We start from the raw sequence: 27,939 nt of genomic DNA on the forward strand, positions 1-27,939 counted from the left end.
TCAGCCCGCTTGCACATCCTTCGACGAAAAAATACACCGTGTTTATACAAGCTCGGAGAGATGAAGCGTGTACGGTTATTAAATGCGATATAAAGTTATCGAGACTCACCAATAGCGGTGCACACCCCTACGATCCTCGTCATCGTCGACAGATGATGCGCGTCGCTCGGCCTTTCGTAGGTAGACATATCGCCGGCGGGATCCTTCGTCTGCGTTATCATGGGACGTCCGATAAATCTTTTTTAACAAAGATCCTGCGGGAGTACGCGTCGCTCGTAACTGCTCGACCGATATCCTCATAAAGATCTTTATACAAATTTTATTGGCGTTCTCTCGGGTTTACCACGCATAATCGTGCCCTGAAAAAATATGTATGTATCCAATATTTAAAAAAAATTGCATAAGATAAAGAAAAAGGAAAAATTTCGTTTGAAAATTTATCTGACTATAGTGGACGGTTACGTTTTCTCGATCACGAAGGGATGAACTCGCTTACGAGAGTAAACTCTGCGGCAGTCGTTGCGCCGGGGGATCGAAAAATCCGCGTCGCAAACTCTCCGTTAAATTTCTTTTTCGTTTCTTCGCGTATTTATTTCGCGTTATTTCGAAATCCTTGACGTGCCGACAAAACCTTTCGCCGGACTTATTCGAAGCGTCCTCCACCGTTGCGGGCTCGCGCTAAACTAAAACCAGACGGAGTAAACGCGTCGCGACGCCAAAGAGGAAAGCCCGAACTTGCGCAAATACCGCCCGCGCCCCCGTTCGAAATTTCCTGCGGCTCTGTGCCACGTGCCTCTCGTGGGAGCGAGCGACATTATTATTATAAGAACGCGCGGGATATTAATTAAACAAAGGCACCTGCACCACACATTCGCCACATGTGTGTAACCTTTGCTATTTTCTTCTCTCTTTACACACACGTATATATTCCTTATCATGCGATATATTTTTAATCTTAATGTCATATGACGTAACGGGCAAAATATAATTCACCATTATTTTATATTTACGATAATAATATACGTAACGCTATATTTAATCCTTAATTTTTGGATTTCTCTCGTTGAGGGGGAATTTCCGGGATTAGAACAATTATTGCGAGTGTAATAACACGTGGTATTACATTTATCCAACAACATTGCTATATATATTTATTCACATCCAATAAATTTATAATAGTGCGGCATACAAAAATATATCCATTCGCGGTAAGCGTGTAGAACACTTGAACAACACGGACGCGCGGTGAGGTAGAGACAGTATTATCTGCGGAACAACGGTATTTAAAATAAAACGTCGCGCGTATACGCGTGCGACGATCATCTTCCGTAAATACATTTTACACGATAAATATATGTATATACTTCTTAAAGCGTTTCATCGTGCTTCAAGCGTTATCCTGATGCGAAACCGAAACGCGTCAAAGCAACATTTTGTACTCCTCGGCTTTACACGCAGCATACACATATCGAACATTTGTTAAAAATATATTTCTCGCATGCAAGCTGTGTTCAAAGCGCTTCTTCCGATTTCGTCGCGTTAAGCTTTTTCTCAGAGTCTCTCCGTCGCTCGGACTTTCTTCTTCTTGCCTTTGGCCACTCTGGGAGTGCAGTCCCAGCCAGCCGAGAGCAAGCTGATCCTCGATTGCGCCGGAACGATGTGCTTCCCTTGAATCGCCAAAAAATCGCCGCTACGATCGCGAGTCGCGTGGGCGGATTTCGGCATCGTTGCTCGAGATATCGGGCTCAAGGGTTTTCTGTTGCAGTGCAGGGCAGCAGGCGACGGTGCCAATGATCTGAAATTTATAATTTGAATTATCCTTCATCCTCTTAATTTCCTGACCATTTAAAGGAAAGAAGAAACGTTTCTCAATGCACGACCAACGCACCCATTTCTGCTGCTAGGAAGCCTTGAAGTGTCTATGGGAGCGAGTCGAATATTTTTCGGCCAAACAGTAGGAGAGACGGGAGCTTGCCAGGCGGAATGAATATTTGGATTCCTCAATGCACCCGATCTTCTCGCGGAACCTTGGAAGCCAACGTAGCCAGCTGATCCTAAAACATCAACGATTTTTGTGCGAGTGTTAATATTAATGCATCAATCAAATTGATAACTGAAATGACTCGGTGCTCATCTACCTTGGCGGGAAGAAATTTCCAAATTCTCGTACATAAACTTAATCGGGACGGTCTTTAAAGTAGAGAAGCTTTCTCGTGTGGACACCGTAAAAGGCACGGGGCTTACAACGATCCTCTCGTTAAAAATAGTGCCAAGCTTATTTCTGCCTATATGTGGCGTGCACAAGCGTTCCTTGGCCCTCAAAGCGTCGTCATCTCCCGCATCATCAAAGTTTTTCAGTTTGTTCGCGGAGATTGAATTCCTCGTCCTTCTAAAAATCAGATTACATAAAATAAGAAGAAGCGCTCCCGCGTTTAATACTTTATTTTCTTTTCTAATCTTACTTCTGAACTCCTTGATGGTTCGCATCGTTCTTTGTTATCTGAAGGGAGCTTTCGGTATCCAGCAATCGGTTTCTTATGCTTATAGACTTGTTCTCGATATAATTCGGCGAGATTGCTTCCTCCGTCCAATTCGCTTTTGAGTTCCTTGACGAATTTCTATTACCATGAACGGGAGCGGGGGCTATTCTCAGGGCGTCACTTAGGTCGTCGTGCAAGGAATCTGTATCGCTCTTCTCGTTAGGAAAAAACTCTGAGATTACATGTTCCATCATCATGTCGAGAACATCTTCGAATTTCGCTTTGTTCAGTTTGTATTGTGCAGAATCCTCTCCCTCCTGTAAATATCATAAAGATACAATATAGGTACGTATGCAGATTATATACCACCCGCTACAGAAAGCTTCTCCCTTTACCTTTATCGAAAAATTGCGTTCGGTGAATGGTTCATCGTTTGGCGGATCACGTCTCTTTGTCTTTTTGTCGCTCGAGCCAACCTCCCGCTGTTCACAGTCGCTCGTTGCAGCCGGATTCTTGCCGACTATCCTTAGGTACGGTATCTGCGATCTCCACTGTATACATTCGTCCAAAGCGGACTCTTGGAACAGCTGATCATCCTCCTCGTAGAGGGTCCTCTCCACGGTCGCCCATTGCTGCTCCAGTCTACGAGTCGCCACGCTCTCCACCTCCTGCGACCAGGAAACGGACGTTGCCGCGCTGTTACCGTTGGACGGGGCATCGTCGTCCTTCCACGATTTCTGCCGCGGCAAACTGGGCAGCCGGAAGCGATCGTTCCATTCGTCCTCGCACCCATCGCCCTCGTCCTCCTTCAGTCGCAGCAGGTGTTGAGGAGCCTTGATCTTCTGTGTCAGCGGGCTGATCCTGCGGGATAACGAATAATTCCCCGTAATCCCAACCAATTTCGACAATTGCTCGACGATCATTTGCCCGAGGGCAATTTTCCAAACTTCCTGTGAGATATAAACAAACCGGACTTACGCGCTTCTCCTGCGGCTGTTACTTCGCATCTCATGCTTTCCCCGAGGGTCCTCCCCATCAACAAGATCCGATCGGCGACGGTCCCGTCGCGGGGTAACCACCACGAATCCACAACCTCGCGTGTCTTCCAACAAGCAAGAGAGGGAAACCTTTTACTGATGCCCTTTCGATTTCTGACGCGCGCAACGTCCTCGACTGGGACCTTTTAACGGAGCGGCCGCATCGCTGCCGCGCCTATTTCTGCCATTCATAGTTTCTATTTTACGCCGTGCCTCACACGCGAGCACATTATCGATCCCCCCGTGCTCGGGCCGTGACTGAAATATTGACCACGATATAACGGAAACGGACTCTCGCGTACCCGCGGCGAGGCTCGTTCCACCCCTATGCGCATGATACTGAGCCACTGAGGGTCGCCGGGGAACCCGGGGCCCGGGGTGGCCGGGGGCCACGACGCCCACGACGTGTATTATTCAGCTGAGACGCGAACCCACGTCGATGATACGGACGCTTAATGACGCAGAAGGCAAAACATGATTTACTTTTGCCGGTAAGAGACGGTCGGTGTTTTTTTCCACTCACAGGGTGCCCCGTAAACCCAGCATTGTAGGAAAAAAATTACAAGAGCGAAACAAAAGTTTTTACTCGCACAACATATTCGGTATCTTCACTATTATTCACAATATGGAAGATTAGTTTATATATTCAATTAAAAAGCAATGATTAATGACGTCAGAATGGCGTTGCATCAAAATATACAAAAAAAAAACGTTAAATATATGATGCTGCACTTGCGAGACGCTCTGTATAACGTTATTGATATCCTCAGCGACAATCTGAACTTTGAGATTCAGTTTATCACAATTATGTTTCGATTATTGTTAGATAACTGGTCACTTTTTGAATTTGGACGATCACTTTCTAAACTATGCTTAGAGGAAAGAAATTATAAAGTTAGTTTGTAAATGTTTTCTTAAATATAAAAGTATTACCATTCCTATAGATACGCGAATGATCCAAGCAGAACGTAAAACTCATGATAACGTTATCGTGATGTCATTGTGAGTTTTATGTCCCATCTGGAGAGATTACGCTACGAATAATGTGAACTGGTTGCGTTATACATGTCAATCGACTTGATTTTTATTCACCATCCCTGTATGCATCGTGTAAAAATATAATTAATTATAAATTCATTATACAATCGCCATGAGAGACGTATAGCTTCGCACATACCTCGATATCTCTAGCTAGATTAAAAACGCTGCGCGAATAAACAGCGATCGTGCTATTCACAATTGTTCACCTAATTTGTTTATAATTGTATTACCGCATCAATAATATCAATAATTGAACGATAATCTTCAAGTAGAGAGACAGGAAACCTCTAAGTTAACATTTTTAACGTTGATTGAAACCAATGCGCGCGCGCGCGCGCGATACCTATTTCGATTCGTATTCCGCATGCCGCGACGGAGTAAACAATAATGGATTGAATTTGAATTTATATTCACTAGTAACTTTCTTAGCCTCAAATTTCACTACAGATCGCTTTGGTTTACGTGCACGAACTTAGCGTAAAGCGTTATTTTAAACACTGAAATAAATCTGCTCCAAATATCTCTTTAAAAAAAATGTCACTACTTGCATACTGACTAATATCACCAATTGATACGGACCAATAACTTCTAGGGATTGTATACTTTATATAATTATACAATTTTTTTTTTAATGTAATTACTACTGAGAACAAGACACAGCTTCAGGTTTAAATATGCCTTGTGCGTAAAACTTAACAATTGTACAAAGTCCTCTTGCACAATAACAATCATTCACATTGACTATATACTGAGCTTGCAAAGAGAAATTATATCCGTTGTATATATTCGCCTATTATATTTGACGTGAGACTTAATTAACTAGATTGGCGCATCGCGATCGCGAAGATCGCGGATAATAATGAAAAAACAGCCGAATTTTAATGAAACTGTTTGTACAATTTGCGTGATGAATAGTAACTTGGTATATGATGGTGAGCCAGAGCCGATATTTCATTGACATGTCTAAAAAAGCACTAAAATATTCAAGCGTGAGCAGAAACGAGTTAGTTTATCTCGTCTTGTTGTTCGTAGAATCTAAAATGTATAGAAGGTCCGTTTAAGTAATCTTACATTTGATAAAGATTATTGTGAGTATAAAATTATTCGTGAAATAATCTTATGATTATTTCATTAGTTTAATTATTGACCAGGCAGGTATAAGAACGTTACGTACGAATAAATACAGCAAAAACTCGACCAAGGATGTACAAGTGGAAGATTCCTGACAATGAAAGCTTAACGAACGTCCAAGATACGAGATAGTATGTAATTGCCATATATTTACTTATATTGTGTATAGCACACACACAAATGAAATTGATAGAAGTACGGGTACAAATAACCCCCTAGGTTGCCTTTTACATTCTTTTTCAATAACTTTGAAGTCAGTTTTTCATCGAAAACCGATATTATGTACAAATATATAAACTAATTTCCGAAGCATTTAAATAATGTATTTTGTTATCTATAAAGACGAATATGAAAAATAAGTCAGATACAATTAAATACTTTACGTAAAATTTAAGAACTCTCTATACGTAACGTCGGCTCTGGCTATGAACAATAATTCAACTACAGTTATTCTATACGGCAGGACATGATGAAACTCACCGGATAAAAACCACGGAATGAAGAAAGAGCGAATGAAAGGTTTAATTGACTGAATGTCGTTACTAATGATTGTCCCGTCGCTTGAATAAATCAAGCTTGGACCCTCGCATTAAAAAAAATGCTTCTGTATATTTCTCTATGATACAATTAATATTGACTCAACTCCAAACATCACTGGAATATCGCTTCTGCGACTCCATCTTCTTGATGTAATTTGCGGCGTCAAGTTCCGACATGTTGCCACGTTCCATCACCACTTTGAGTAATATATTGTGCACGTCGCGTGCCATGTTTCTCGCATCCCTGAGAAAAACACAAACAATTTAAATTTTGAATACGAATTTCTTTTTTGTAATAGAAAAGCAGATGCATTGGACTAACCCGCAAACATAAATATGTCCGTTTTGTTCACCAATGACACGCCACAATTCCTCTTTGTTCTTCTCGAGCAAATGCGTGACGTAGACTTTGTGCTGTTGCTCGCGGCTGAACGCGGTGTGCAACGTTAGGGTGCCGTTCTTCACGTATTCCTCTAATTCTTCACGATAGAGATAGTCCTCTTGGCTTTTTCTGCATCCAAAGTACAGTATCGTGTCACCCGTCTCTTTACCTGGGATTAAGATTCAAATATTAGTAACGCTCTACCGCAATGAAAATGCTGCGATTACGGAATCAAAAGCAGAGCATGCTTACCTTCCTTTCTCGCAAAGTCCCGTTCCTGTATGAAACCTCTGAACGGCGCTAGACCAGTTCCTGGACCAACCATGATGATGGGGGTACTCGGGCGCGTCGGCAAACGGAACTGAGACTTTCTTACGAAAATCGGGACGAGACAGGGTGGATCGGAGGGATGTTTCTCCTTCAACCAATTGGTGGTTACACCCTTGTTTATCCTGCCGGTCGGAGTTTTGTACTCTACCACCACCGCCGTGATATGGACCGAGGTTGGATGGAGCTGAAACAGGAATTACGATTTTTACTTAAAGGTCTTTTTTTTTAAATAGACAAATTCTATTATTCTTAAAATCAACAAAAAAAGATACCTTTGGAGACGAAGATATCGAGTAATATCGACACTGTAACCGTGGCAAGATCTCGCACAAATGATCTAATGGTGGCTTCAAGCTGGAAATATCCTCCAAAATGTGCACAATGTTGCGGTTCTCTTGATTTATCCATTGCTGATAGGCCGCTTTGCCTTCCGCGCTGGTCGACGCCATCAGCTTTAGCTTCTCCTTTTCCGCGGGGTCGCTCGTATATTCTGCTAATTCCTTGAGAACGTGCGTGCGCGGATTACTCGTAATGTCTAGGTAATGTGTCAATGCAGTTCTGTAGCTGCAAGGGCAAGGGAACGGATGTTTCTTCGTGGATTCCTCTGTAAAGCAAATAACAGTTTATCTTTCAAAAAACGTAAATGAATAAATTGTATAAAAAAAAAACGAGAAAAAAAGTAAAAAGGAGTGGAGAGAAAATAAAGAGCGAGTAAATACCATCTGTATTCGTAAGGGTGAAAATAGTATCCAAATTCACGCCGCATTGCTCGCCAATTTTGTTCACCAGCTCCGCATTGTTCACGGGATAGACGGCCAAATGATCGCCTGTCTCGTAACGCATCTTGGAGCCTTCGATGTCGAACTCGATGTGCATGCACGATCTGTCGGATGTGGGACCGTGCAGCTCGCGATTCACTTTCACAGGAGCCAAGAATGGGTTCTTCGCATCATACGGCCTAGAGACAAAAGATGCAGACGTTAAGAATGCTAAGTAAGAACAAAGATTATTTCACGCAATTCCACAGTAAATAAGAACTTACGGTCTCTGATTTGCGAAGGAATGAAGACGCGCGATCTCTCCGGTGTAGACGCGATCGGTCGGCAGATCCACGTGCTCCGTGAGCTTGTATTGTCGAATGCTGACATCTTCGCCGGCTCCCTCGATGCCAAAGAACTCACAGACGGCCGGCCAAAATTTATCTTTCCACGTGATGAAGTCATCCTCTATGCTGTAACATTGAAATTAATTATTAAGAAAAAGAAGCTCTAAATTGCAGAAATTAAGAATGATTGGTAAGACAAACAAAATATATTTGCCTATAATGAATGTGATGAAAAAAATATTTATTTTAAATTAAAGAACGGATGGAAAGGGGGAGGAGGGGCACGTTGGGAACCTTACTTTGCGTCATCATCCCCGAGACCCAGCTCGAAAACGCGCGTAGCACCCAATTGTTCCATTCTGTGATCCACGTATATGCCAATCTCATTGTAGTGCTCATAGGTCTTATTACCCAGCCCGAATACCTGAAAAGAAAGTAGGTAAGCGATTATGCAAAGCGATTATTGACCAAACCTTTGACTACATAATAAATATTTATTTAGTATTTATATAGTACTTGACTATATAAATCTTTGACTAAATAAACCTTTACCCATATAAATACTTATATAGTCCTTATATAAACCTTCCTATACATACATAGTACTTATATACATATAGTAGCTAAAGATTAATTCTGGTTTATTCGACTATATAAGTATAGTCCAAAGTTCAAACTCTTCAAAAAATTAGCGGGAATCTCGTGCGGCGATGCCGGCGATCGGCAATCTCGGATTTTTCTGTTTTTCATCGATTTTCTAACCTCAATATCTCTCAGTACCACGTGCGACACGCGCGATATCGCTGCACGCCGCCGCGCCACAACAGCGCCGACCCGGCGACGGTGCCGCAAGGTGAGGCGGAAGAGCTTATTGCACGACATTCCGATGTTCATGATTCGTATCGAAACGCATTCGCGTACGTAATATCGTAGGCGATAACGCCGGTATCGCTAGATACTCGTCGCACTTCCGACGTTACCGTGCACCGGCACTTTCACTTTCTATCCGAAGAAACTGCGATTTTATACACCCGTGGGGCCTATTCTGTAAAACGACAGTTTCGTTATCGTTATATTGTCGTTGCGCAGCTTTTTTTACTATCTGTGCAACACAAGTAAAAAAAGCAAAAAAAGCTGTGCAACGACAATATAACGATAACGAAACTGTCGTTAAGAGTTAAAAGGCCTTCACACATAAAATGCCGTAAGGACGTAAGCGTAAGAAAACCGATCGATCCCAAGTATTTTCCCCTACTGGGGTTACGGACAGCACAATACTTGATTGGGATTGGTCGATTTTCTTACGCTTTTCTTAAGTTTTTCGTAAGTTCTTCCGCGATTTTATGTGACGGCCTTACGGAATAGGCCCACCGGTATCGAACATAATCGTCGCATGTGTGATGACTGTGATGTATTGTATACTGCTCGACAGTCAATCATGCGTTTACGTAACGCCTAATGGCGTACTGGACGAGAGGCCCGAGAGGGCACCACTGCAATAGTACAATGTACAATGTCAAGGCGAGATATATTCTAATCATTTAATTTGAAAAATAAAACAGATACGAAAGCAGGACAGAAAAAAGCAAGAAAATGGCGCAAAAAACGCGTAAAAAGAAAAACCGCAAAAAGAAAAAATGCGAAAAAAAAACAAATGCAGGAAGAAAACGAATGCATTATAGAAAAGAAAAAATGTGAAAAGCGTGAAAAGAAAAATACGAAGGAATAAAAGAAACAATAAGGAAGAGGAAGACAAATTCGTTATTTGTGTGCATTAATTGCATCCTTGGGTCACATCCGCGTTTTTTTTTCTCCCAACATATTCTCGCCGCGCATAATTATCGTTATTAAGATTATTAATCGTCAATGCGTGTATTATAAAAGTTAAATTGAATTGCCTGAATTGTATACACAAAGCAGTTTACTCAGACAAAGGACGAAATTAACTTCACGGCGATTACGACGTAATATGTTCGATCCGGAAGTATTCAGTGAACATATAAATCCGAGGACGTATATATACATACCGCGTAGTTTAATCCTGTGAGATCACCGTCGCCGTTCTTGAGCCAATCAATGAATTCCATCGCGTTGTCGGTGGGATCGCCCTCTCCGTACGTGGCCAAGCAAAACACCGCCAAACTGTTTGGAATAGTCTTCAGATGTACTAGCTCCTCCTGTCGCAGCAAAAACAAACGTTTCTTGCATCATTAATATTTTTTTTTTTGCGTCACGGATAATATCGTTATTTATCGTCCGCAGTAAGGTCGTCCAGTAAGTCGAGACGAGACAACTACCAATGTACATATGTTTCTGCACGTGCGAGAAACGTGCACGTTTAATAGTTAACGAGAATGTCTCAATTGGCTCAACAGCATCACTCGAGAAGTCTCGCTCGGCAAGTTTCCGTCTCTCTCGCATGTGGAAATGTACGACAAACACATCCTCGTGCACTTGCAAATTGCAATTTAATTCCCGCGCTCTCTCTTTTCCCCTCTCCGAGATTACGGACTTACAGTAAATCGCCATAACGATTTCGCTTACCATATCGCACTCCTCGGGATCGGCCACCATGCCCTTCATCTTGTATCTAATGCCCTCCTTGGCGAGACGACCCGCGAATTCTTCGGCAGTACCCGTCTGGCTGCCGTAGAACACCACCAGACTTCGCCCGGAGGTTTTCAGCTTCTTGATAAAAGAATTCTCCGATGGTGGTATCGAGGCGCTGGACGTCGATCTGTAATTGAAAAATCGTAGGCGTTCAAGCAGCGCATTACAATGCCACTCTAATCCTTGCACTATTAAATTCGTAATATTGTCAAATGATACTCAATTTAAGTCATTTTGAATCATTTCTGTAGGTCGCCACTTCTCCTACTCAAAAAATGTCGTTAATTTAAAACAATGTTAATTTGACTAAACCAATGAAGTTAAAATAATATCGTTTTGTGTTAAAATAATAAATTTCGACACACATTGTAGTTAAAAATAACAAAATATTATTTAATTCAAGGTATCAGTTTAACGTCAGTTTCTACCAATGTAGATTAACTTTAATCTCGGTTTAATTTACTTTTTATCTTTTGCTAATTGTTAAAATTAGAAAAAGACCAATTAGTAAGTTAAACAATGCAGATTAAAGTTAATCTGCATTGATAGAAATACACATTAATTTCCTTTAAATAACAGTGTGGATTTTTCTTATGTCGATTTCTATCAATGTAAATTAACTTTAGTCTCGGTCTAAAAGATAAAAAGTAAGCTATAATAATTCAAGATTAAAATTAATCTACATAAAAATGGAGTCTTATTTGCCGGTTCAACCAAACCTCCTCCTTCCTTCGAGTGATTCACGAAGGAATCCCCCGACTATTCGCCGGTAGCGACTCGAATCCTATCGAGGTCCTTCCTTTTACGCAAATCAGGGGATCGTGTAAGGATAAGGCGTTTCTCTCTCTCTCTCTCTCTCGATAAGAACCGCACTTACTGAATGGAGTAGGACTTTGGCGCTGGCGTGAGTGCGTCTCGCTTTCTCCTTCTCAGGAGCCACCATGCTGCCGCTACGAAGAGACCAACGACCAACAGGACGTCCAGGACGCTAAAGTACGTCTCGTCGTACGCCTCCGTGCCGCTTCCGCTCTCCGGTGATCCTGCCATTCTTATAGCCTTGGGTTGCGACGCGTCCGCGGTCTGCGAGAGATTCAACACAATTTCAATTGATTGATCGTTTGACTTCAGCGGGATTTATACTTCTCGTGCATGAACTCGAGAGACAAGACTCTTCATGCCCGCGCCAGATTATTTCGCTCGAGACGTGGACAAAAATAGGTATCGTACATTTTTTTTTCCCTCCCATTATCTTATCATTCTTAACTCCACGCTTGCAACGCTAATTATCAATGTAGTCTTTTCGCCATTAATACAGAATATGATCAAATATGTCATAATATGGTCTTTGTTGCCAGCGCTCTCAAAAACCTAAACTCAAAATCCGAAATGTTTCTATTATACCAAGGGTACGACGTAGCGAGCGGAAATTAGGAAACGCTATCGTTCTTGACCCTCCCCATTGTAGTATCCACTAGTTAAGGATACACAATTGTCGCATAAAAATTATTACGCACTCGAAGCGGACATAGCCGTGACTCGACTCTTATTATCTCGCCTTTATCAAGGTTGAATGTCAGTGATAACGCCTGTCGCGGATCGTCGGGTGGATTTATTTTAAAAGAGGCGCTTTACGCCGGGCAATTTACGTCAGTATTTTGCATTCGGATTTTTCGCGTGAGCCAGACTTTTCCCTCGTCTCCTCCTCCCCCCTCCCCCACCCGTTCGAAATTGGAATAAATGCTAATAAGTCTGACAACGAAATTCATGTGAATGGTAATTTCCTTTCGCAGGCTTTTGCATCACGATCGACCGTTTGTTCGTCATTGTTTCGAGCGGTGGTCGAGTTATCGCGTAAGTCAATCGTCTTATGAAAGAAATACTGGCGGTAAGCGAGCTGTCGAAAAAGACATTTATTAAAAAGATATTTATTATTGGTAATATGAAAATGTAAAAATCGTCTTTAACTACGAGAAATCAGTCGATTCGAACGGACAATGCTCCGATTGCAGAAAGAAAACGCGTCTTCCACGGGCACGTGCACTTGACACCGCCTGATAATGACAGAGAAAAACGAATGACGTATACAAGTCCTTGTAAAATAATTGTTGTTTTAATTATATCAGCCACGCGCGCGGTTCGCCGGCGGCTCCTATCGCAATCGTCCGTGATAGTGATAAAATAGTAAAGTGATAAAGTAGTAAAATAGTAAAGTAATAAAAGTCAAGGGTTCACCTCACGTCAACGATCAAGAGAGTCGCTGTTTATTTACTTACTACTGATTTCGTCACTTATTTACTACGATGAATGACTGACGCTGGTGTTATTGACGACTGGCGACGCGACGATTCCGAATCCCGACGTTCGGGAGATTTCTGAATGTCATACTCGCACGACATTCGGCCGAGATTATGACGAAAGGTTGTCATTGTCGGCCGAGATTATGACTCACGCTCGCGATCGACGATAATGATAATAAGGCGGGATTATTTGGCATTACTCTGCACGTTTCGGTTCCACACAATATTCGTTATCTCGTCGCGAGAACGCTGATATTATTTTGTCATTCTGACGTCGAGAAAAAAAACACACTCATTACGCGGCTGCACGGAAGAGCGAAACTTATATAATTATTGTGTCACAGCTTAATATACAGCTTGCGTAACGCAAGTGGGATCTATTAGATTCGTGATCGTCACCACCGCGCGTTCGCGGTGAAGGAATAAAATCGGCTCAGATTCACGCGAGAGTTACACGTTTTTAAGGAGCAATGAGCTCGAAACATCATCTGTTGTTCTTCATCTATAATCTATATCAAAGCACGCCTTTATTATCTTATTTCTCTTCGCTTATCTACCTGCCCGCTTATTACGACAGTCGCCTTATCTTGGATTTATTCCGCTCGCTCGATTCACCGCGACCGTCTGAAAGCGTCACGATGACTTCTGAAAAGCGTCCCGTGCTGAATGAGGAAAAAGTCACGTAACCGAGCTTGCTTAGTATGCAATTAGCTCCTCCGTTGTATTGCAAGAATTTGAAAAAAAAATGAAAAGCGCCGCGTCCCGGCCATAAATCTTCCGCGAGATTTACATTGTCGGTTGTCAAACCGATATAACGACCTCGCGAGCGTTGATTGATCGTTATTATTAGTTTACAAGTGTTTAACTTTAAGCCGATCTCCATTTAGCTAGTAGCGCTGCGAAAAAAAAAATACTCAATGAATTCGCGGAAAATTACGCAATTATTTCCTGAAACGACAAAAACATGTATGTACAAAATATACAAAATTGGTGAAGTTTGCTCATTTCGTTAGGACACTTCATATTTAACGGGCAACTTTCGATAAATAGTTAACCATTAACTACAGATAGCTTATCGTTAATAAAAAAATGTTTTAAAAAATAGAACCGACTTTTCAAAAAAAACTAAAAGGTATTTAAAAAATTTAAAAATATTAAAAAAACATACATACATACACGCCGAATATAGAACCTCCTTTTTTTGAAGTCGATTAAAAATGAAAAATTGGTAAAAATGCGCTAGGAAATTGTTTAGCAGGCCTCAATTACCACGTGACACTTTTGACATCAATTACCCGATACACGACAAACTTTTTGTCTTATTTAATTATACTTATTTATTGCAATTTAAAATCTGTCGTCGGAAGGTATTATTTCCTGGTGGCTTCAAAATACTCTTAAGTCCTCGGAGGCCCTTATGCGCTATTCTGTTTTAAATATCCTTGTAACTCGGATCCTAACAAAAAATCTTTAGACTGGGGTGAAAAATTTTAAATAGGGTGCAATATTTGAAAAGAGTATAAAAGTTGAAAATGGAAATAAAAAAGTAAGAGACTCCTGTCATTTTACTGAAAAATATGCAACTAATTTTTGTCTATCTTTTTTTAGTAAAATTTTTGTTATAGCTCACTCAAATAATAATTCTATCGAATTACTCTACTTAAAAAGGTAGATGAAATCATTCATTAGTTGAATATTTGCCAGTAAAAAGGCAGAATTCATTTACTTCTTTCACAAACTTTTTTTCAACTTTTATAAATTTTTTTTACCCACCATGGCCGATTTTCGGAAAGAGCAACGCTTTTTGAACCCTAAATATCAATTGACATCTAAAAATTTTGATCAAAGTCCGAATGACAGATTTAAAACAGAAAAGCGCCTTAGGGGCCTAGTGATTGTCCTTAATGGGTTAAGGTCAAGTTATTTACGTATATTGATCCCAACGGTCAACAACACTTAATTTCTAGTGGCCCAATGTCAATCTTCCAGCTTTACCTTGACCTTAGTCATGGATTTATTCTTGACTAAATCCTTGAATAAATTTCAAAAGTTTAATTAAGTCAAACAACATTTCAATCGCCTTGTCTACATTAAATCACAGATATCGAAAACTGAAGAACGAGAGAGATGCCGTTAATTTGCATCGTCCGGTATCAAATACTGACCGAGCAATCGCTATTACTAAACGTATTTCATTGACACAGTTATACTGCGTCATTGATGCTAATTTCCTTGTTTTCTTCCGTTTCTTTCATTTCGTATACGAACGTCTAGTTCGTGTCTAACGTGATTTACGCGCCGCGGTAAATGTCGGAGTAACGCGTTTCATTCTCCGCACGTTTGGACCTCTAACAAATTGTATCGTTCAATCGTCGAGAAAGATACGATTAAATTTCACAAATTACATTAAAAAAAAAAATAACAGCGTACTCTTTAGAAGTATAAAAAAAACGTCAAAAAGTCCAAAGGCTTTTCGATCCATTTTACGCAGTTTCCGACAAAAATCGACCTCCTCTGCGTATCCGACATGCGTGACAGCGCACGTCAATCAACACGATCTATACCCGGAACTCACACAATTCCTGGAAATCACGGATCGCGTTATCTCCTCGCGCCGCGTCAACAATCATTTTACATAACGTTATTTTGATTCGCTTACCGGAAGATCCATGCTGTACGCGTGAGGGGGAACGTACGAGCGAACGGAATTCGCGGAAGCTTTCGCAAGCGGGATTAATGCACGTGGCGATGCCGCACGATGTCTGAGCGATCACGTGCGAGAATCTACCGCGACGGCGATCGGCGCGCGACTGTAAAACGGTCGCGGAGCGGAACGCCAAGTCGAGCTCGCGCGGATTTCACGATACGACACCGACGATACGATCGAGTCCATCAATATGCATGCGTCGTAAACGCGCACGACGATGACCACCACCACCGCCGTTGCCGCCGTCGCAAATATGTGCCATCGTGACGAAGTGACAAGTCATCCTACACTTGCGCGTAATTAAACGCTCGGCGCGGCTTCCACCCCGATAAAAAATCCGCGCGATGCGAAATTAACGAAATCCGAAACTTCCCCGGAAATCCCGATCGCTCGGTTACCTCCCGTCCGCGCGCACGAGAAACAATTTTCGTTTCCGAGTGGCGTACGTGCGAAGTCGCACATGTTCGACCGATGGGCATTAATTTCAAAATCGACCGATCACGTTCTCGAGAACAATGAGTCCGGAATTATTACGTAGAAATCGCCGAATTATCATTACGAACATATATTCTGATTATTCTCGGCAAACCGTAACCGATTAATCTTTAGTGCGAGCTCTAGGCAAAATTTTGTTTAAATAATAGGCTCTGTTTTAAATAGACGCAACGGATGACGTAAGCCGAGAATCGTCCAACACGTGCAATTGTCAGCGATACGGTCGTCAGCGGGACTTGAGTTTCGTCATTTAAACGGCGCTCGTCTATCGTCACTCGCAACTACGAATATTTAATGGCACTTTGGCCTTTATTATTGCAATCGTCTTATTACTTAACTGTAACGAATAACGCGTCTGTCGTTTCTTCCTGAATTCCTCCAACGTGTTTTGACGAAAATTGTACTATTTAACAAGAATACGTTACATACATACCGATATACAATTATGTATTCTCCTAGCCGAATTATACAATAATTATATAATAATTCAGTTACGCAAAACTTACAGCACGTTATGTCTTTACTAATTTGTTGACGAGTGTTTTTCCTCAGACGTTTTCCTTACACGCTCGGAGATTCCATATTTTTATACAGCATTACGTATAATGATGTAAAACAATGTAATCGTTTAATTCTGAATTTAATTATATAGGTATTTAACATAATTTAAGTAAAAAACGTAAAATTAAATACTTCAGCAATATATTCTGTAAACTGGAAAAAGAAATCTTAATGCGGAAATGTCAGAAAAATCAGATTAGAAAAAATTAAGTGAACGTACACGTGTATTGATATGCATATGCAACGGTAATTACTTTATCAACATATTACGCATTAAAATGAGAAATTTAAAAGTTTAATATAGGAATGCAGCCTATATTACAAGGCAATGCATTGTTGAAGGTTGCAGGTTTAATTTACGATATTGATGACTATGCATTTTACATCTGCTCTTGTATAATTGTAAGATTTCCTTCTTGCGATAACTAAAACGCGAAGAACAAAGATTACAAGATTCTCCGATATAAACCCGCCGCCGAGTATACCGATATACATCTTCGACACAATCTCGTATAATGTGTAATTATTACATAGACGGTCTATACGTATTTTTTGCGATTTGTCTCGAGATACGAAGAGATTGCCGGTATCATTTTGTCGAGCAAAATAAAATATAATCGCTGGGAATTGTGCGGCGCATTCGAAAACATGCGGTGCATGCAGATGGAAGTCGGTCGAGAAAGTGAAAGCCAATAAAAGGAAACGGGTGAAAAGAAAGAGAGAGAGAGACATGCCTCGCGCTAATGTAACTGCGTAATTAGGCGGTTTTTGTTAACGACTTGACGGCACCGACGGAGAAGAAAATTTCCCCGCCGTAATTATTTCCCGATGACATCCGTCGGGTAATTTTACCCCTTCACGCCGAAAGAAGAGCCAATCGTTGCTCCAGTCGTTCAACGCTCTCCTATATGCCTTCCTGCCCAACGGAGAAAAGGAGGGCGGGCTATTGTATGCAAACAACATCCCTGAAAAAAATCTTGCGGTTGCAATATCGTTTCATTGTTATGTTGGATGAAGACGGATGGATTATTGGTCAATTTGTCAGCAGGAAATGATGAATAAAATATCTCTCCGCTTCGATGAGCGATACGCGCGTGATATACTTAATAGCCATCTCCGTCCCGACGAGCGATAGTTTAGGAAGGCAGGCCGTTATGGTGGCGAATTTCAATGTTAACTGCACAAGGTCAATTTTTTTAAATTATACGTCCGGCGACGTATCGTCCATACCTACATACATACGTCACGCGTCTAATCTACACGATATAGAAGACATGATTGCTTTATCGTTGTATATATATATGTGTGTATACGTATGTATTACTAAAGCGAAATTTTGCCAGCAATTTCGACGAATTTCCGGAGCTATCGGTTAGCCAGATACTGAGCTGTATCCGACATATTCTAATACATGCTAATATCGCATTAAACGAACACGATATATCGATACCTCGGTTGTTTTTCTTTTTTTTCTTTTATCGTCTGCACGAGTTTATCGAGCGCGTCCATGAATTCTTCGGGCAATCATGAATCCATTAAAATTTCATAAATAATTCACGAGCATCCGCAGCGGAATAACTTTATTGATTGTACTAATGGCGTTAATAGATTGGGACAGCTTTAATCACAGATGCATGCTCATCATGATGTCTCTTCACGCATTGTCCGCCTTTCTTCTACTCTCACGACAGAAACCCGCAGGCGAGTTTTAACTTATATCCTAACAAACTGGATTTTTTTTTTTTAATCTTTTGAAGTGGACCCCAAGGAGTGATTAAGCGCGGCGTCAGATGACTTAATTAACTAAATTATACTGTGTTTGTACTTTGTGCCTGTTACAGTTACGATCGAGAAGGAAATTACGACGCGAGTTGAGAAAAAGCGAGAGTGCTGACTACAAACAGCGAGGCAAATCTGTGCGAGGCTGTGGAGTTTGTCGGTGACGAAATTTCTCAACGATGACAAGCGAATCTGAAAAGACGAGTGAACCTGAAAGGGAAATGGCAGACGCTGAAGTAAGCGTTTCTGAAAACGTTTTTAAAAATCGACGTTTTATATTAAGGGAAGGTCGATTTCTCGACGAAGATTTCGCCGACGATATCTTCTCCGGCATAATCTCATCGAGCACTCATAGCGGTAATCGCGATTTCTGCGTGTCATTTTTTTCACATTTCACAATTTAAAAACAAAATTCTCGTAAAACTGGAATGGTCCTTTTTTTAAAACCCGATTAGTTCCGGTTTGCTCAATCGAATGTATAATTAAGCATAACGCATCGCAATTAGCGTGACATTATAAACTGCGAGACAAAATATATTCTCAAAAACATTCAACGAGATTGGCTAACGATATACAAAAGTCTATGAATATCCACATAAGTGCACCAGAACACGCACAGCGAAAAATCGGTACTTGACGAGATACTGCCGGGCGTTAAAAATACCGTCAGCGAAATTCCTGATGGTGATTTCGTTCGTCAGTTACGACGCATATCAACAACGAAAGGGGAATTGCGTTGCAGGATTCAAATGACGAGAGAAACGAGGAGAAGATCGAGATCGAGACGACGTCGAATCCGAAGCGGGAGGACAGAAAGCAGCCACCGAAGGCCTGCGACGAGGAACCCTACATTGTGAAGCTATTTAAAAGTCTAATGAATCCTCAGGGAAGTCGGGAGAGCGCGAAGGATAAGAAAAAATGACACGTGAAGAATCTCAGAAGCTACATAAAATTCTTGTGAACAAAGGAGACATTAGCGAGAGACATTCAAGAGTGCGGGGACTATTGTGACAAAAAATTAATAAATTTTAAATTATATCCGTGATGTGTCTCCGCATTTTACCAAGGCCGTTTAAACGAGAGATAAGAACCGTCTGCTCTCGATGCGATAATTTCTGTCGACTGAACAAGTCAATTAAGTTGATATCAACGCAGGAATATTCGACACTCTGACGTAGTAGTAGACAAGTACGTCAGCGCGATCAAAGTGTCGGTGATCAATCATCATTTTTGGAGGAACCTGCGTCGACAAACGCATCACGTGCGAGCATAATATAATTCTACATTGTCATTGCGCCTGCGGGAATAGTATAACGCGATAAAACGTCCAAGGTCGACGTTCTCGCTTCTGCCCGCGTGTTCTTCGCGGGGATTTCGAACACGATTAACACGTTTTTTCGTTGTACGACGTAACGTCGAGCTTCTGCCGAGCGCGCGTATAACGATATCGATAACGTCTCGGCCGCGCCGAACCCGCGCTGAATAATACATTTGGGGTTCAAAGATCGTACACGTGTTCTTGTGTGATTGATTGTCTTGACGCTTAATGCCCATTTCTGCCAATGTAGATTTACTTTAATCTCGATGTAACTTATCTTCCATTTTTTTTTTCTACAAATTCTTAGAACTGGAAAAAAATAAAAAACAAGTTAAATCGAGATTAAACTTAATTTCTACATTGGTAGAAATGGACACGAGATAAGCTTTCCAGACGAGATCCGAGATCTGGAGGAATAAAAAACGCGCCGTTCGAAGATGATCTCTCAGAAGTTGCCGTCTCCAGGAGTCTCGTTTTTATCGCTCTACAAAAAGTAAAAGAATATTATAATAGATAACGTATTTCTATAAATGCACGTTAACTTTTATCTAATTCTTAGAACTAAAAACGATAAGTGAGTTAAATCGAGATTAAAGTTAATCTACATTGGTGATAGAAACGGACATGGGTACCGCGCGACAAGAGAACAAGGTATCGGAAGGTGGCGATAAGAGAGTATAGATAACACCGAATTTTTTTCACGAAGGATAAAAATTCCAAATTCCTAGAACGCTTCCGTATATACGTTATCACCGAACACTCTTTCGACATATCAGCGATGTAGTCGATAACTTCTGCCGTCGAATATTCATTTCCAATTGAAACGGATCTTTCCATGTTTCCTAAAGTTTTCTAATTGTCTCACCTCCCTAGCTCTTTAATCAACCTCTTACGCGGATCAATCTCTTTATGTCCATTTCTATCAACGCAGGTTAATTTTGATCTTGGTTTAACTTACCTGTCATCTTTTCCTAGTTCTAAAAGTTAGAAAAAGATAGAAAGTAAGTTAAACCGAGATCAGAAGTTAATCTACATTGATAGAAATGGGCATTAGGCCCAGTTTCACAAGTGTCTCGGTTAACTTTTAACCTTAGATTAAAGGCCATTGCACGTACTTAATAAAGTTTCGGTTATAATCGTAAGGTCGTAAGAAAATAGACCACGCACAGTCGATTATTCTCCTTGAGCTCGAAGAATAATCGAGTGTGGTTGGTCTATTTTCTTACAGCTTTACGATTATGGCTAAAACTTTGTTACGCGCAATGGCCTTAACTCACTCTTCGTCTCCTTCCAACGTGACCCTTAGAAAGAGACAAAGAGTGATTTAATCCAAGATTAAAAGTTAACCGACACTTGCGAAACTGGGCCTTAATGAATCTGTGTTCTCTAAAATTTTCTATTTCGTTTTTCAACTCCTTGCTCTTTAACAGAACCTCTCATAAAAGTTAATCATAAGAGAATCAAACTCGGGATCTCATCTACAAGTCGATTGCTTCTGCACGTGGAGTCAAGCGTCGTCCGCGGGGAGATCTCTTAATGGCGAGACTGAAAAAAAAAAAAGAGGACAAAAAAGAAAAGAGAAAAAACGGAGAGGAAAAATTCTCATTCCGCAAGACGATGCAAGACACTCTAGTCGTCTATCGTCGCGAATAGTGAAAGCGGTCTCGGACAAGACTCCTGGAAAAACTGATGCAAGGCTCCGGCTTTTATTGTCCACTTCTCCGCGCTAATTGCCGCGTTTCACTCGAGACGCGCATGCACACACGCAACGCGCGCGCGCGCGAGGGGATGCCGCGATGAGGCATGACATACGCGCGCCGCAAAAAAAACTCGATTCAACCTTGTAACACCAGAGATTACACACAGGGAAAAATTCTCGCTCGGCGTTATCTCGATGACGATTTGTTCTTGCGAAAACGATACATATGCCGAGTCACCGTTCGTAGTCTCGCTCATCGTTTATGTCACGCTTGGAAATAATCCGAATCAGGGAAACGATCAGAAAACGCGTATAATCTTCCTATTGTTCTCCGAGCGTGTAATCGTTTGGAAAATCATTTTATCATCGCACGTGCGATCGCGCTCGTGCGGCGCGCCGGTATACGGTCGGGGGAATTAATCCGACGCGAGACGAGAGAGAACGCGTTCGTCGATCGACACGTCTTGCTGAAATGTTCCGAAACGCGAAACGTTTCGAACCGCGCGATCAATTTAAGAAACTGAAGGGCCACATGCTTACGTGTCTCACGGGAAGATCCGACTGTTCGATCGACGAGCGACGCGTCGCGCGCCGTTACATCCGTTGGACTGTGCAGCGATAAGAGGGTACCAAAGGGGTCAGGGGTGCACGGTATCAAATCTATACTTTGTAGGCGCTTCTGACCTAGTGCAACGAAAACGAACAGACCTCTTTTTATCAGCTGTGTTGACTGACCTATCGATACGAAAACCATCGAGGGGTCCTGGGAAACGAGAAACGGGTGACGTTGCGCGACTTCAATTGCGCGCTAAAGTAAAACGCCGGATAATGAAGCGCGTACCATGCAAAATCTTAGTCGTGCAAAGTCTGCGTTTCCCGCGGGGATCGCAAAAGGTCCGCGAGATTAGGCCTGTTTGTTTTCGCTGCACTTCTGAACCAGTGCACAAAGTTTGAATGTGAAACGACGAATATATAATTTTCTTCTCGTTCCAACGTGTTGCACGTTGCACTAGTTCGGAAGTGCAGCAAAAACGAACCAGCGAGGATCGATCATGTATCTTATTTTCCCCTAGGACGAAAACGTGAAAAGTGAAGAGTTTATCTCTTTCTGTTCGACACCAATAGAACGAGATAGTTACATGAAACTTGTCACTTTTCACGTTTTTGCTCTAGGGAAATGTTACATGATCCGCCTATCCAGAGGTCTATTGTCACGCGAGATTCCCAGCCTCTTATCAGTCACGTGACTCCGTGGCTCCTCGGCCTTTTCGGTTTCCAATCCCGCCACCACTCCTCCCCCTCTCCGCCGCTTTACCACCTGTCGGAATGCGGTTCGAAATTTACCTTTGAGCGGCTAACCGGTTATTCGGGTAAACGTCCGATGCTCGATCGCCCGGTCTTCAATAGCGACGCGTGACGGACGCTGCGTCGTTCCGCTAAAGGTGTAGTATATCGACGACGACGCGGCGAACGACGACGGGATCGAATTTCCAGCGGAGCTAGGATGGCGAAGACGCGCGTACGTGCGTCGCGCGAGCGACCCGGCGATCGGCCACGATCGGCGACGGTCGGTGGACTCGCGGGTATCGGCGTTGCTCTCTTTTTGTGTCATTCTCCGACCGATGCAGTCCGAGCGCCCGAGCGGAAATTCGCAGGACGGTTGATAAACGTGCACCAACGAGCACGCGTTAGACGACGGTGGCGCCGCGAGCGGGGGCGCGCGGCCGGCCGCGCGAGATTCAAATGGAGACGCCCGCGCGGAATCGCGACTTTCGTCTCACGATTCTCTTTCCGACTGTATAGAAGCAAGAATGTCGGGAACACCCTCGTGACGTGTCCCCTCCATTGTTAGTTACGAGCGTACGTTGTGTGTTTAACTGGCCGCTTTTATTTACTTTGCATTTCCAATCTTATCATCCATTATTTGAATATTGGTCAAATTCTGCCGTCACGTCGGGCATCTGGAACACTTCGGCACCCTCCGCCGCTTCGTCTCGGCCTCCCTCGACTCCCTTTTCAACGCTGGAAAGAGAGAGAGCGGAATCAGCAATTTGTCCTTACTTTGCATTTAAGGATGAGCTACATATCCTTCGTGCGTTTACGCTGTTAAATTCATAGTATTAAATTATATTCATAGTGTTAAATGACTCAATTTGAGTCATTTTAACCATCTTTATAGGTCGTCACTCAAAGACCCATATTCTCAACTCTTTTTTAATGATGAAAGTATTATGCTTTTATTTGTGAGATGCTAAAAATAAAAAATAACAAAATGTTCTTTAACTTAAGGTATTGGTTTAAATTTTATTCTTTTATATTTAAATGCATGATGGCTCTCTACCGAATTCCCACGGATTTCCACTCACTTATCGTCGCCGAGCCGATGTTGATCGGTTCGAGCTTCAAGCTCTGCATCTCCCGCAGGGCCATCGCGTGAAAGGAGAGCGCGGCGACCCGCGTGAACAATTCGGACACGCCGTTGCCCGTTCTCGACGAGACCGCCCAATATTCCGCCCGCATCCGGCTCGCTGCCTCGATCGCTCGTTTCTCGACTATCTCGTACACCGGGCGTGACTGTCGTTTCCCAGAAAGAAAGAGCGATCGATAAAATCGACGGCAATAATATAAATAATAAAAGTGATGAACAATATTTCCAAAATACTTACTAACAGATCCTTCTTAGCGCCGACCAGAAAGATATGATAAGGACCGACGTTGCAGCGACTTGCCTCGTTCAACCATTGCTGGCAGTGCGTCAGCGACATCAGGTTCCCCAGGTCGAAAACGACCATGATTACTAAAATGAAATGCGCGTGAGAGATGCAGAGATACAGAGAGGCAGATATAAAGATTATGTGCAGGGAGAGGGATTTTCACCATTAGCTCCGCGGTAATAAGACGCCGCTATGCACTTGAACCTTTCCTGTCCCGCGGTGTCCCATCTGTAAGTATCCCATTGTCTCAAATTACTATTACATTACGTTCAATTCACCCCGTAAACATTTTAGCGCCTCTCGTCAGCTTTATTACATTTGCAGGTGGAAAGGCACGCCGAGGATGTCGAATCTCTCCACCTCGAAGTCCACGCCGATGGTGGCCTTGTAATTGTTGTCGAAGAGTTTGTGGCAAAAACTGCGCAAAAGGAATGATCGGTTTGTTCAAAATTTTATTAAACGATACGGTGTGGTCGTTCGCCGACGAGTCATTACCGGTTCACCAACGACGTTTTGCCGACGGCAACGTCGCCGATGATGATCACCTTGGAGATCCGAAGGGTCAGGCTCTTGTTCTCGCAGGTCCGTCTGATCAAGCCGCCGAAGTCGCTCTCGTTGTACGGCGTGATCTCGGACGAGAAAGGTGGCGGCCAATCGGTTATCTGTCGGCGAAAATCAGAGAGAGAAACGTATGTTCGTGTATGTTCGAGCGTTAATTAATTCGAGAATGGGTTCCCCTACCTGCCTCTCATCGTGAGCCTCTTCCTTCATCATTTTGTAAACTGCGGAGCGCGTTTCTAACATATCTAACTCTCGGCTAATCGAATATGCAAGCGCTTTTGAGAAGAAACAAAAGCGCGCTTCTTCTTTTTCCACGCGTGTTATTGCACAAGTGCGTTTTTTTGCGATTATTACATCGTTGTTGACTGGATTTTTTATGCGCTACTGTCCGGCACCGTTCAGAGACTGGCTTAGTTGTTTATTGTCGGTGGGTCACACGGGGCACGATTGATTTCTGCGTGAGTAAACGAGAAACATTGGTTGCTGCGGCAGGTGTTCGCTCGCGACACGTACAATGGGGGAGGCTCGTGCGGATGTAATCGTGGAAAAAAACGATTCAGGCACCTGGAATAAATTATTGTGTAATAATTAATGAATAAGAAATTTATTTTTTATTCGGTGCGACAATAACAAATAAAAAATTCAGTATCGTATTGAAATTATTTTCTTCTTTTTCAGCAAAGATCAATTATTAATATATCCTCGTCTGATATTTTAATTTAAAATTTAAATCTTCATCAAATGTTAATGCGCAAATTCTGTTTTACAAAAAAATTATACATTTAATATATAATCTTCTTTCTTTCCTTAAAGACTCACGCATTTTCGAGCGACATTAATCATATTATTATGTATTGTTAATTATATTAAATATCGTGATATTGATAACTCACTCATTAACAACTGCGTTGTACTTTCAATGCCCATTATTAACTCCACTTTGTTAATTTCGTTATCAAGGAGTCCTTTGTTAATTTTTTTTATATTTTAACTTAATTTTTAATTAATTTCCAGATAATTTATTTCGTTAAGATGGATAAATTTACTAATTTTTCGTTAACATATAAAAAATAAGTTGCACAGTAGGGCCTGTAGTTGTTTACAACCTAAACCAACTGATAGTTAAATCATATATAATCTTTGTTTTTCCTTCAAATTAGGCAAAGATAGACATATGATTTAACTATTAGTCAGTTTACGGGTTGAAACAACCCATAATCAGAAAATTTACTTGAAAAACGAATCTACCAATTTGAATTAGGTTAGGTTAGGTCAATCGGAAATCGGAATTTGACCGGAGTCGGCGGAGTCGCCCTCTTCTTTCTTCGTCGATCAACGACTAGCGCGGTAGCGGCGGTAGCCAGATCCTTTGACGCTCCGCGCTTCCGTCATCGTCGTTCTTTTCCAGTAAAGATGGCTCCGAAGAAGCCCACGGAGAAGGCAGGTAGAGTTTCAAAACAATTTACCACGTTCGTTCCTCTTCCCACCGAGCGTGCGTTTTTCCGCGATAAACGGCGCCGCGTCGATCAACGCGGATGTAACGCATCGACTTCGCAACGACCAGCAACGACGTCGCGTGGTTCGGGATCGGGAAACGCGACGCGGCCCGTGACCATGTGGTCGATCGAGCCGTGTGTTTTCCACAGCGTCGTGTTCGCGACAATCGCGACGATTCACGAAGAAACGTTCGTCGTAATTTTATTCGTTGTTTTTCCTTGAGTTGCATCCGCTGCGCGACGTACTCGGCAACGATTTTTCCGACGCCGCATTCGCGTGTACCATAACCTAACCTATGAAGATGGAAGTAGAGAACCAGAGGATGAAAGTACAAGTTTCATCCGTTACTGTTTTTGAAAATAATGCAAATCTTAAATACATTTTCGACCCTCGTTCCCTTCATTGTGCCTATTCGATTATCGAACCAGTTCTGTATTGCTCTATTCCGTAGGTAAGCCTGCGGAAAAGAAGGCCGAGAAGAAGGCTGAGAAGAAGCCAGCCGCAGCGGTGTCCACCGCGAAGGTGACGAAGCCCGCGGCTAAGCCTGCAGCCGCGAAGAAGCCAGCGGCTGCCAAACCAGCGGCTGCCGCCAAACCAGCCGCCAAGCCCGCGGCGAAGCCTGTGCTCAAGCTCGCCAGCAAGCCGTTGATTAGCAAGCCGAAGAAAAATGTACAGGCTACTAAGAAGACCCCGAAGGGCGGAAAGCCGGCAGCTCCGCTTCAGAAGGCCCTCAAGGCGCAGAAAAAGGTGTTTGAAACAAAAATATTATGCTAAAAATCATTTATCTCGCTATAAGCAAAGCAGTTTTTTTTTCTAATGATGAATTTTAGTGTGGGAATCTCTTTGAAATTCGTGAAAATAACTTTAACACAGTACTGACATTATCGGAGCACGCTACGTGCAAGCGTGTATTAGATATCATTGATCTGACAGTCACACTTCTTACTTGATAGATTCTGAAGGGAGTTCATGGCTCCAGAGTACGGAAGATCAGGACGTCCGTCCATTTCCACAGGCCGAAAACCTTCAGGCCACCGCGAAACCCGAAATATCCACGCAAATCTGTACCTAACAGAAATCGGTAAGAACAAACAAATTCCAGACCACGTTCGGAAATCCCAGAAATAAATCTCTCTTCTGAGAACCTATCGTTACACGTCTCTGGTACTTGTTTCAGCATGGATGCGTTCAACATCATAAAATTCCCGCTGACGACGGAAGCAGCGATGAAGAAGATCGAGGACAACAACACCCTCGTTTTCATCGTGCACACCCGCGCCAACAAGTATCACATCAAAGCGTCGATCAAAAAGCTGTACGACGTCGACGTGGCGAAGGTGAACACCCTGATCAGGCCGGACGGCAAAAAGAAGGCGTACGTGCGTCTGACGCGCGACTACGACGCACTCGACGTCGCCAACAAAATTGGCATCATATAATTTCTATCTCTCTTTCTGTTTAGAAATAAAAATTACGTCTTGTACTGATATAATAAAAATATCACTGCGGACAGATTGGACTTTATTTCACAACCCTTGCTTGAGATAATGAGAAGAGGTTATTATATAAGTTTTTTTTTTATATATATGAATAAACAATGAAGGGTTAAAAATTGATTTTTTTTGTCAGTATTTGTAAGATACGTACTTTTACCAA

The 27,939-nt window shown here is 42.2% G+C and overlaps 4 protein-coding genes across 5 annotated transcripts; 1 reads left to right on the forward strand and 3 right to left on the reverse strand.

Annotated features, from left to right (window-relative positions):
- Positions 1-1,119: 1,119 nt before the first annotated feature.
- LOC112461825 lies at positions 1,120-3,864 on the reverse strand. Of its 2 annotated transcripts, none has more exons than XM_025027222.1 (6): positions 3,459-3,864; positions 2,876-3,341; positions 2,463-2,797; positions 2,139-2,386; positions 1,889-2,054; positions 1,120-1,795 (listed from the first exon to the last, which is right to left on the reverse strand). In XM_025027222.1, exons 1-6 carry the CDS (start codon positions 3,485-3,487, stop codon positions 1,552-1,554), a joined length of 1,488 nt encoding a protein of 495 aa, XP_024882990.1. In that variant the 5' UTR covers positions 3,488-3,864; the 3' UTR covers positions 1,120-1,551. The 2 variants fall into 2 exon arrangements, with proteins under 2 accessions (XP_024882990.1, XP_024882989.1); XM_025027221.1 differs by having other exon boundaries at positions 2,139-2,389.
- A 707-nt stretch (positions 3,865-4,571) lies between these two features.
- LOC112461826 (NADPH--cytochrome P450 reductase-like) lies at positions 4,572-15,810 on the reverse strand. Its single transcript, XM_025027223.1, has 11 exons — positions 15,612-15,810; positions 11,533-11,735; positions 10,590-10,782; positions 10,073-10,222; positions 8,345-8,469; positions 7,983-8,171; positions 7,660-7,898; positions 7,213-7,544; positions 6,863-7,124; positions 6,551-6,779; positions 4,572-6,472 (listed from the first exon to the last, which is right to left on the reverse strand). Exons 1-11 carry the CDS (start codon positions 15,621-15,623, stop codon positions 6,328-6,330), a joined length of 2,079 nt encoding a protein of 692 aa, XP_024882991.1. The 5' UTR covers positions 15,624-15,810; the 3' UTR covers positions 4,572-6,327.
- A 7,521-nt stretch (positions 15,811-23,331) lies between these two features.
- On the reverse strand, positions 23,332-25,333 carry LOC112461827 (ras-related protein Rab-34-like). Its single transcript, XM_025027225.1, has 7 exons — positions 24,967-25,333; positions 24,721-24,887; positions 24,542-24,643; positions 24,389-24,453; positions 24,178-24,308; positions 23,878-24,085; positions 23,332-23,533 (listed from the first exon to the last, which is right to left on the reverse strand). The coding sequence occupies exons 1-7, from the start codon at positions 25,027-25,029 to the stop codon at positions 23,460-23,462; spliced, it is 810 nt and encodes a 269-aa protein (XP_024882993.1). The 5' UTR covers positions 25,030-25,333; the 3' UTR covers positions 23,332-23,459.
- Positions 25,334-26,144: 811 nt separating this feature from the next.
- Positions 26,145-27,795, forward strand: LOC112461816 (60S ribosomal protein L23a-like). The gene is made up of 4 exons (XM_025027201.1): positions 26,145-26,230; positions 26,735-27,030; positions 27,237-27,364; positions 27,461-27,795. The coding sequence occupies exons 1-4, from the start codon at positions 26,200-26,202 to the stop codon at positions 27,720-27,722; spliced, it is 717 nt and encodes a 238-aa protein (XP_024882969.1). The 5' UTR covers positions 26,145-26,199; the 3' UTR covers positions 27,723-27,795.
- The last annotated feature ends 144 nt before the right edge of the window (positions 27,796-27,939 follow it).

This window comes from Temnothorax curvispinosus, unplaced genomic scaffold (genome assembly GCF_003070985.1).
Source record: "Temnothorax curvispinosus isolate PA1 unplaced genomic scaffold, ASM307098v1 QBEX01011839.1, whole genome shotgun sequence".
Lineage (NCBI taxonomy): Eukaryota > Metazoa > Arthropoda > Insecta > Hymenoptera > Formicidae > Temnothorax > Temnothorax curvispinosus.

What these genes read in the sequence shown, in the direction of transcription:
- LOC112461825 (XM_025027221.1), bottom strand. Translation starts at nt 3,487, where the DNA reads ATGCGAAGTAACAGCCGCAGGAGAAGCGC. An exon ending in GGAAATTTCTTCCCGCCAAG is followed by an intron (nt 2,055 to 2,138) that starts GTAGATGAGCAC and finishes TTGATGTTTTAG; the next exon opens with GATCAGCTGGCTACGTTGGC. An exon ending in CTTCCTAGCAGCAGAAATGG is followed by an intron (nt 1,796 to 1,888) that starts GTGCGTTGGTCG and finishes TATAAATTTCAG; the next exon opens with ATCATTGGCACCGTCGCCTG.
- LOC112461826 (XM_025027223.1), bottom strand. An exon ending in GGACTTTGCGAGAAAGGAAG is followed by an intron (nt 6,780 to 6,862) that starts GTAAGCATGCTC and finishes TCTTAATCCCAG; the next exon opens with GTAAAGAGACGGGTGACACG. An exon ending in GGACATATTTATGTTTGCGG is followed by an intron (nt 6,473 to 6,550) that starts GTTAGTCCAATG and finishes TGTTTTTCTCAG; the next exon opens with GGATGCGAGAAACATGGCAC.
- LOC112461827 (XM_025027225.1), bottom strand. Translation starts at nt 25,029, where the DNA reads ATGTTAGAAACGCGCTCCGCAGTTTACAAAATGATGAAGGAAGAGGCT. An exon ending in AGGCTCACGATGAGAGGCAG is followed by an intron (nt 24,888 to 24,966) that starts GTAGGGGAACCC and finishes TTTCGCCGACAG; the next exon opens with ATAACCGATTGGCCGCCACC. An exon ending in AAAACGTCGTTGGTGAACCG is followed by an intron (nt 24,644 to 24,720) that starts GTAATGACTCGT and finishes CCTTTTGCGCAG; the next exon opens with TTTTTGCCACAAACTCTTCG.
- LOC112461816 (XM_025027201.1), top strand. Translation starts at nt 26,200, where the DNA reads ATGGCTCCGAAGAAGCCCACGGAGAAGGCAG. An exon ending in GAAGCCCACGGAGAAGGCAG is followed by an intron (nt 26,231 to 26,734) that starts GTAGAGTTTCAA and finishes TCTATTCCGTAG; the next exon opens with GTAAGCCTGCGGAAAAGAAG. An exon ending in CCCTCAAGGCGCAGAAAAAG is followed by an intron (nt 27,031 to 27,236) that starts GTGTTTGAAACA and finishes CTTACTTGATAG; the next exon opens with ATTCTGAAGGGAGTTCATGG.